The sequence below is a fragment of the Rutidosis leptorrhynchoides genome, chromosome 9 (genome assembly GCF_046630445.1).
Source record: "Rutidosis leptorrhynchoides isolate AG116_Rl617_1_P2 chromosome 9, CSIRO_AGI_Rlap_v1, whole genome shotgun sequence".
NCBI lineage: Eukaryota > Viridiplantae > Streptophyta > Magnoliopsida > Asterales > Asteraceae > Rutidosis > Rutidosis leptorrhynchoides.
The window spans coordinates 370469330-370479321 of record NC_092341.1 but is presented as its reverse complement, the minus strand read 5'-3'; the positions used below and the strand labels follow the sequence as shown (position 1 = coordinate 370479321).

Genomic DNA, 9992 nt, shown 5'->3' with positions numbered 1-9992 from the left:
AATACATTCCAAAAGTTTGTTTCACGAGCACCCAATTATCAAAGCTTAACATTCCTTCCATTGTATACCCCATCACTTAGTGCTAGAACAAACACTGATTCTCGAAAATATATTTCATCCGTAGACGGTAGCGAACCGTCAAGGATGAGGGTTGTCAACCCATATGGCCATATAACATAAGTTCTCGCTTACACCCGGCAAGTGTAACTAATGATAATCGAATTGAGGATTTTGTTCTAAACTCGTATGTAGAATGTTTGTTTTCCCGTTCTTGTGTTCACTTAGTTCAAAAGAATCGTTTATGTTTTCTCATCCCAATATAAGTTCAAAAAGAGTAAAAGTGGGACTATGATCTCACCTCGAGTGCACGAGTATAAAAGTACTTCAACAAGTAAACGTGTGCATGAAAGTTGCTTAGCCTTGACCTAAACAAGTAAGTTATATCAATTAACCGGTTACGACACAAGGTCGGGTGAAATGTGTTCAATTAGTCCTATGGCTCGACACGACTCGATTATGTAGCATGTGAAGCAAATTGTCAAGTTTCATGCAAGATACAAGTATAAAAGCATGTTAGGAAGATTGCATAAAAGTTTGGTTAAGTTTGACTAAAAGTCAAACTTGGTCAAAGTCAACGAAAAAGTCAACACGTTCGGGTCGGGTCTCGGACAAATTTTCTATGCTAGTTATTCATATATAAGCATGTTAAAACAAGTTGCATGTGAATTGGAGGTCTAGAACATGGCAAACATTTTTGATAAAATGGAAAAGTTGGACAGAATCTGGACAAGGCAAATGTCGCGCCGCGGCAAGGGGTGTCGCGCCGCGACATAACACATGGTCTGGTGTCAGGTCGTTTTCAAGGTTCAAGTCTTGGTCAAAACTTCAAACAAACGCAAAACGCAAACCGCAAACAATTAGAAGACGTATCTTATACCGTTGGAAAGCTCTTTTGACAAGGAACACAACTAAACACAAATCCTCAAACAAAAACATCATTTACAACAATCGAATTCTCGTCATGTGATCAATAAACGCTCATTTCAAAGCCTCAAGTTCATCAATATGCATTTTAAGTTCCGGGAATCCAATTTACACATATGATATGCCGTTTTGAAGGTAATGAAGCATACATTACAACTAATCACTAACAATTAACATTCCATGGCATTCAAGCATCCAAAAATTCATTTCAAGAACTAGCAAACCCTAGTCAAGCAACACCAAAATCAATAATCACGTTTTTGAAGTTTCTTTGATCAATCTATATATCAACATGAAGCTAATGATGCTAGTAACACTTTTAAAACATGAACTTTAACAATCAAACAACATTTAATCTTCCAAAATGCAAGATTAAGCAAACCCATTTCAAATGTTCAAACTAGTTACTCAAAACAACAAATCGAGCAAGTAAATCATATATTCATGCTAGACACGAGCCATAGACACTAACTAACACCATTTCAAATCAAAAACACGAATTTAGAGAAATCTAGAGTTTTAGAATTGTTACCCAAACGAGATGAAGTTGGTATCAAATTGTAGAGGATGAAGAGAGGATTCCAAATACGTAATTTGTTTTGATGTAAGCCTCCTAGATCGAATTTAGATGATGATTTAGTGAAGTTGGGAGAAATGGAGTTCTTGAGCTAGAGAGAAAAAGGAGGTGAAGATGGATGGAAATGAATGGAGGAGGTGAAGTGGTTGACTAGTTGACCTAGTCACCACTTTGCCCACTTGTCAACTTAAGTCCCTCATGTTTGTAGTCGGGTGCGGGAGTTAACCAAACGAATATTTTTAAAACGCTCGAGTAAACGGGTGATGTCAAAATTAAATAGCGGGAATATAATGAACGTTACTCACGGAAACTATTAATTTAAATACGAAAGATTATGTTTTAAAAAAAAAAAGACGGTGTTAAAATTAAATTTAACGGAAAAACGCGGGATGTTACATTATCCACACCTCAAAAGAAATTTCGTCCCGAAATTTAGTTGGAAGTAGTAGTTGTTGAATCTTCCTCGAGATCTTGCGTTGCCAATTCTACGAGTGAGGGAGAAGTACGTTCTAGGGTATTTCAACGAATTTTGACGGTCGGGATCATACGATGTTTTAAGGTTTGGCTTCACGATTTATGGTTTCAACCGGTCCTCCTAGGAAGTGAGGGTTATCGTCGATAGTGAGTTCATCAAAGGAGATAACAAGTTCTCGTTTCGCAAAACACGTCTTTAAGTTGATACATCGAATGTAGGATAAACGGAGTCCCAAAATGAGTCGGAAAAGTCTAAACGGCTAGCGACGGGTCCAAAACACCCCAAGAATTTAAAGGATCAAAATATCGCGGATTTAGCTTCCTACGTTTCCCGAAACGGATTGCACCTTTCCAAGGTGCGACTCTTAACGTGACGCGGTTTCCCACGTGGAATTTGAAATGTTTACGTCTAACATCGGCGTAGCTCTTGGTGATTACGAGTCGCGTAGGGTTTTACCTGAATATGAATAAATTTTCTCGGTTGCTCATGAACAACCTCGGCCCCGGTGAATTGATCATCGTTTACTTGGTTCGACAAGGGAGAATGACGTTTCCGGTCACATGTGGTTTCAAAAGGAGTGACGTTAAAACTTGAATGAAAATCATTGTAGTACGAGGATTCGGTTAAAGGAAAATACTTTTCTCAAGTAAATTTAAAGTTGGTAATACAAACTTGTATTATGGTTTCCAAGGTTTAAATCACATGTTTGTTCGGTCCGTCGGGTTGTGGATGGTACGCGGTACTCATGTCTAAACGCGGTCCCGAGGCTTCTTGTAAAACTAGAAGTGAAACGAGTATTTCGATACGGGATAATTAACAAAGATACACCGTGTTGGAATAGAATCTCTTAAGATATGTTTGAACGAGTCAGTTAGGGTTCGAGAAAAAAAATGTTCGTTAGGACTATTCACCCTCGTGGCGAATACTAATGTAATATGAGGAGTTTCTCTATCCATGGAGAAATGTTACAAGGAGTTTCCTTAAACGGAAATGTGAGCGATAAAGATAGGAGTGAAATGAGGACTTAGAATAGGATGAGCTTACATCTCGAGGTTGCCATATCGTGCCTCTAGTTGTCAAAAGTTGAAGTCTGAAAGAGAAACGAGATCGTACACGTAGTTGTTTAGTTCGGGGTTGAATAATAGTTGACCGATTATCAGAAACACAAGGGCGTTAAGTCAAAGAAGAGTGAAGTATCGTTGGATTGTGTGTTATCTTAATTTCCAGTAATATCAGACGGTAACGGTGAAATAACAGAGGTATGTAGTGTGGTACGTGATGACAAGAATATTGATCGGATCCACAATTTAGTATTCGAATTCTTCGTGTAAAATAACGAATTTCCGTCCCGTTGATTTCGAGTCGAGGGAGTATGCCTTTCGGCGTCCAAGTAGAAATATTTCCATATTTGAGTCCCATCTGGTGTTGTACGAATTTAGCTAGAAATGTTGGTGTGAAGAATCACGCTCAAGGTTCGATCGCGGAGAGATTAAAGTCGTGTAATACGAGAAAAGTCAGAAATGAATCTTCGGTAACAACCGGTGAGATCTAAGATTTTTACGAATACAAGTCTGAGTTGTGAGGGTTTCTCCAAAATTAATTAATTAATTAATTTTTAAAATTTTTTTTTTTTTTTTTTTTTTTTTACCTTGACCACTAACAACATGGTTTAGAATTTGGACTTCGTTTAACCAAAATTCTCACTTGAAGAATTCGGTCATAGAGTTGCTCTTTTCTCAAGAGTTCGAGCGTAAGACGGAGACGTTGTCCTTTTTTTTTTTTTTTTTTGTTTTTTTTTTTTTTTTCTTGAATAGCTTAAAACATCAATTATAAGTACGGTAACGGATTTGTCTAGATAAGTTTGCATACGCGGTTCCGGAGGTCTATGAATACGGGCGGAGCCTTAGATAAACTGAACGGCACTAAAAGAAATTTATAACTATCGTAGCGGGTTCGGAAAGCGGTTTAGGAGACATATTCTCCCTTAACCCTCAATTGATGATAACCAGAATGAAGGTCGATTTTAGAATATACGCGAGATCCGTGTAACGGTTCAAGAGGTTGTCGATACGGGGAAGAGGATATCGGTTCTTAAACGGAAATCATTTAGTTCACTAAAATCACATATATGTGGGGAAAACATTCCCTTCCTAACGTATAGGTTTTGGGCTCCCTAGTTCTATAGATGTCAAATCGAAGTTCAAATTACCTACCCAATAAGTTTAACGTACTCCCTCCGATAAAATTTATCGATACACAATGGTTTTCCGTTGGTCACTTGAATGGCGTAAGTAATATCTAGGGGGAGGGGTGGAGTGCAAAGAGTAGGCTCCAAAGCCTTGGATACAAAACATTTATCGATACCCGAATCGGATAAACATGAAACATAAGAGTCGTTGAGAAGAAACGTACCCGTAACTAATTGTCGTTCCGGGAATCCTATGTGTTGAGGTTGAAAGCTCATTCGCGTACATTAGGGTGGGCGTTCTTCTTGGGACATGCATTCTTAAAATGACCCAGTTGTCCACATTCAAAACAAGCACCCCTTCTGCGTGCACTGGGCACCTTTTTAGCGACGGGGGCGGCACCCTTACAACTATGGGCCACATGGCCACTTCTTTGACACTTGATGCAAAATGGTCCGCCACAATTTCCATAATGATGTTTGTGGCACGTGTTGCAAAAAGGTCGTGTTCCAGCATAATTTTTCCTGCCGCCGGGGGTGAAAGGCTTCTTGGTGGAGTCGTTGTGGTTGTGGTTGCTTGATGGAGAGGCTTCCTGTTTTCTTTTGTTGTTAACTGGTTGGGCCTCGGCCGTTGGTGCCAGCGCTTCAATTTCATCCACCGTTTTTATAAATCGGCGGGCTATCATCACAGCCTCTTGTAGGTCGGCGGGTCTTAATGGCATTACCCCGTGTGGAATGCTCTTAGGGAGGCCATCCATGTAAAACTCAACTCCTTGGGGCCCGGGAGCCCGGAGGTTTGGACAAATTGAGGTTAGTTCGGCAAACCGTTGATTATAAGCTTCGAGGTCATCTCGGGCTATTTTTAAATTTCTTGGCCCCTGTTCGAGCCTTCGAGTCTCTTCGCGCGGGAAGTATTCGGTGGTCATTCTTTCTCTTAATTCGGTCCAAGAGAGTGTAAGGGCTTCATCGATACCCACCGATTGTACATACGTGTTCCACCATGAGAGAGCAATACCGGTGAGAGTGAGGGTGGAAAACTTGACCTTATCTTGGTCCCGACAACCGCTTATGCTAAAGACGGCTTCTGTTTGTTCGAACCATCGGGTGAGAGCAACCGGTCCCCCGGTTCCATCGAAAGTGGGAGGATTGTACTTCATGAAGTTCTTGTAGGAGCAACCTTCGATTGAATTACCGGCTCCATGATTGTTGTTGTTAGAAAAGTGATCGGCCACGGCCGTACCCACGGCGGTGGTTATCATTCGTTGAAGAGCTTGTTCTAGAGTTTCGAGAGGAGTATTGTGTTGACCTTGGTGAGCCATTGTTCCTTCATGACACAAGAATATCGTTGGTTAGTATTTTCAACAATACTAACCACAGTATGGAATAAGGATAGAGAGAAAATTTTCCTTGACTCGCCTTAAATTCTTTACGTCATAATGTCGGAACGTCCATGTGAATCACCGTAATATAATCCCGGAAATTATATTACCCTGATTCTCATGTGCATTTAACATTACTTCATAAAGTCAAGGTGGCGCATCAACAAAATTTATCAACGTAAGATCAAGATCGAATACGAGTTAGATATGATAGAAGAGTTCGAGTATAAATGCACAATTTGTCAAATAATTCCTACTTCAGTCTATATGCCGGTTGTAGTCTAGATTCACCTATGTACCCTATGACTCGGGGTGGACACAAATGAACTCTAAATCCCTACAACCTAGGCTCTGATACCAACTGTAGCGACCCCGACAAATCGTCAAGTGACGGCGTCGGCTAAGTGGGTCCCATTACCTGATTATAAGTCTTTAAGATAACGTTTGACCAAAATATGTCGCCTTCATTTCAAAATAAAGATTGTTCCCAAAGTTTACAAGAATTGTTCAACCAATAGTTAAGTTACAACGTTATAATACGAATGAAATCTAGGCGACACGGTTTAAAGTAAAGTCAAAAGACGCTCCATGAAATGCACATATACTCGACATCCAATGCAAGTATCAAATAATGAGCGGAAGCATGTATCATGTATCGTTCAAGGACCTGAGAAAAACATAGAAATCTGTCAACGAAAACGTTGGTGAAATCATAGGTTTAAGTAAGTAAGTACAAGTGAACCACAAGATTTGCATCAATGAAATAATAGTAATACATTCCAAAAGTTTGTTTCACGAGCACCCAATTATCAAAGCTTAACATTCCTTCCATTGTATACCCCATCACTTAGTGCTAGAACAAACACTGATTCTCGAAAATATATTTCATCCGTAGACGGTAGCGAACCGTCAAGGATGAGGGTTGTCAACCCATATGGCCATATAACATAAGTTCTCGCTTACACCCGGCAAGTGTAACTAATGATAATCGAATTGAGGATTTTGTTCTAAACTCGTATGTAGAATGTTTGTTTTCCCGTTCTTGTGTTCACTTAGTTCAAAAGAATCGTTTATGTTTTCTCATCCCAATATAAGTTCAAAAAGAGTAAAAGTGGGACTATGATCTCACCTCGAGTGCACGAGTATAAAAGTACTTCAACAAGTAAACGTGTGCATGAAAGTTGCTTAGCCTTGACCTAAACAAGTAAGTTATATCAATTAACCGGTTACGACACAAGGTCGGGTGAAATGTGTTCAATTAGTCCTATGGCTCGACACGACTCGATTATGTAGCATGTGAAGCAAATTGTCAAGTTTCATGCAAGATACAAGTATAAAAGCATGTTAGGAAGATTGCATAAAAGTTTGGTTAAGTTTGACTAAAAGTCAAACTTGGTCAAAGTCAACGAAAAAGTCAACACGTTCGGGTCGGGTCTCGGACAAATTTTCTATGCTAGTTATTCATATATAAGCATGTTAAAACAAGTTGCATGTGAATTGGAGGTCTAGAACATGGCAAACATTTTTGATAAAATGGAAAAGTTGGACAGAATCTGGACAAGGCAAATGTCGCGCCGCGGCAAGGGGTGTCGCGCCGCGACATAACACATGGTCTGGTGTCAGGTCGTTTTCAAGGTTCAAGTCTTGGTCAAAACTTCAAACAAACGCAAAACGCAAACCGCAAACAATTAGAAGACGTATCTTATACCGTTGGAAAGCTCTTTTGACAAGGAACACAACTAAACACAAATCCTCAAACAAAAACATCATTTACAACAATCGAATTCTCGTCATGTGATCAATAAACGCTCATTTCAAAGCCTCAAGTTCATCAATATGCATTTTAAGTTCCGGGAATCCAATTTACACATATGATATGCCGTTTTGAAGGTAATGAAGCATACATTACAACTAATCACTAACAATTAACATTCCATGGCATTCAAGCATCCAAAAATTCATTTCAAGAACTAGCAAACCCTAGTCAAGCAACACCAAAATCAATAATCACGTTTTTGAAGTTTCTTTGATCAATCTATATATCAACATGAAGCTAATGATGCTAGTAACACTTTTAAAACATGAACTTTAACAATCAAACAACATTTAATCTTCCAAAATGCAAGATTAAGCAAACCCATTTCAAATGTTCAAACTAGTTACTCAAAACAACAAATCGAGCAAGTAAATCATATATTCATGCTAGACACGAGCCATAGACACTAACTAACACCATTTCAAATCAAAAACACGAATTTAGAGAAATCTAGAGTTTTAGAATTGTTACCCAAACGAGATGAAGTTGGTATCAAATTGTAGAGGATGAAGAGAGGATTCCAAATACGTAATTTGTTTTGATGTAAGCCTCCTAGATCGAATTTAGATGATGATTTAGTGAAGTTGGGAGAAATGGAGTTCTTGAGCTAGAGAGAAAAAGGAGGTGAAGATGGATGGAAATGAATGGAGGAGGTGAAGTGGTTGACTAGTTGACCTAGTCACCACTTTGCCCACTTGTCAACTTAAGTCCCTCATGTTTGTAGTCGGGTGCGGGAGTTAACCAAACGAATATTTTTAAAACGCTCGAGTAAACGGGTGATGTCAAAATTAAATAGCGGGAATATAATGAACGTTACTCACGGAAACTATTAATTTAAATACGAAAGATTATGTTTTAAAAAAAAAAAGACGGTGTTAAAATTAAATTTAACGGAAAAACGCGGGATGTTACAGCGTTAATGGCGGCTTGGTTCCGGGGAGTGAAAAATCTTCGGCTACCGGGACGTGGCATAATATTGTTTCAACAGGTTATGATATTGAGCAGGCAATTGTGGACTTCAAGAATTTCTTTTGCAAAACAGTTCGAGATGGTGGTAGCACTATGTTTTGGCATGATCATTGGGTCGGCGAAGACAAGCTTGCCACTCTTTTCCCCAGGCTATATAGGCTGGAAAATATGCCTGATGCAACAGTCAAAGATCGTGTTTCTGTGATAAATAATGAATCGGTACTGATGGATAACTGGAGAAGAATTCCAACAGGTCGAGCCGCAGGAGAACTAGTTTCACTTGCTACCCTAATCGCCTCATTCAGAATCAAGCAGGGGGAAAGGGACCGCTGGACGTGTTCTCTCGATAGTGATGGGTTATTTAGAGTTAAGACGTTATCTTCGCTAATTGATGCATAACTTCTCGGCTTAAATAACCCTATGTGGTGTACCATTCGCAATAAATATACACCAAAAAAGGTTGAAATTTTTGCTTGGAGAACTCGCCTGAAAAGATTGCCCGTGAGAATGGAATTAGATAAACGCGATATCGATCTTCATTCCGTTCTATGTCCGTTATGCGACGATGATTTGGAAACCGTTGATCACTCTATTGTATTTTGCAAACACGCTATTGAGATTTGGGATAGAGTGTATAAATGGTGGAATATGGGGTCATTCGCTAGCTTTAATATTCATGAAGTTCTTGGTGAGGAGAGTTGCCCGGGTAGCTCAGCTTTCGGGGAGAAAATTTGGTTAGCCGTTCAATGGATTAGCGCCTACATCATATGGAAGAATAGGAACAATAAAGTCTTTCGGGGATATTGTTGGACCGCTCCAGTGGCGTTCAATGAAATACAAATCAAGTCTTTCGAGTGGATTACATCTAAAGCTAAAACAAAAAAGCTCGACTGGCTCACGTGGATTTCGAACCCGTCTTCGTTTCTTTCTGTATGTTAGGCTTCATAGGTTGTATTTGTAGCTTGCTGTTTTTGCTGCTTATGTAATTAGTTCGTGATGTCTGTTTCCTCTTCGTGTTTTTTTCGATCGGTAGCCTTCCAATGCTCTATTGGAAGCTTGCATTTGTAATTTTGTTCTTGATAATATAAGTTTGCTTGCCTTTCAAAAAAAATAAATATAAAGGAGTTCACATTGGTCATTGGGTTTTAACTTTCTCTCATATATATGAATTAACCTCCTCATTGCAATAATGGTACTCATCAAGTATAGGATAAATTTGCTTCTCTGAACTTTATTGATGGCATGAACAAATGTTTTTACAATAAGGTGGCGAACATTTGAACCTTTTTTTATTATCTCAGGTAATGTTGTTAGTGAAATTTGAATATGATACTTCTTGTAAGGATATTAGGACGTAAATTACTTGAATATTTTCTATTTTATGATGGTTAAATTTGAGTTAACCAAAAGTCGGGATATTTTCTATAACCAATAATTTGTATAAATAATAGCTAAGCATGATAAATAAATAAAAAAAAAATGAAAAAGAAAAAGAATATCACTCTTTTTGAAAGACACTAGTGCTCAATTAATTCCACCCAGTTAGTCTGCTGCTTTTGGTATAAAAAAAAAAAGAAGGCTACCAAAATGTAACAACCAATTTTTGG

The 9992-nt window shown here is 38.8% G+C and overlaps 1 protein-coding gene across 1 annotated transcript; it reads left to right on the top strand.

The window, feature by feature from the left end:
* Positions 1-8892: 8892 nt before the first annotated feature.
* LOC139869321 (uncharacterized) lies at positions 8893-9324 on the top strand. Its single transcript, XM_071857633.1, has one exon. The coding sequence runs from the start codon at positions 8893-8895 to the stop codon at positions 9322-9324; it is 432 nt and encodes a 143-aa protein (XP_071713734.1).
* The last annotated feature ends 668 nt before the right edge of the window (positions 9325-9992 follow it).

Excerpts from the sequence above, each read along its gene's own strand:
- LOC139869321 (XM_071857633.1), top strand. The coding sequence starts at position 8,893 with ATGGAATTAGATAAACGCGATATCGATCTTCATTCCGTTCTATGTCCG.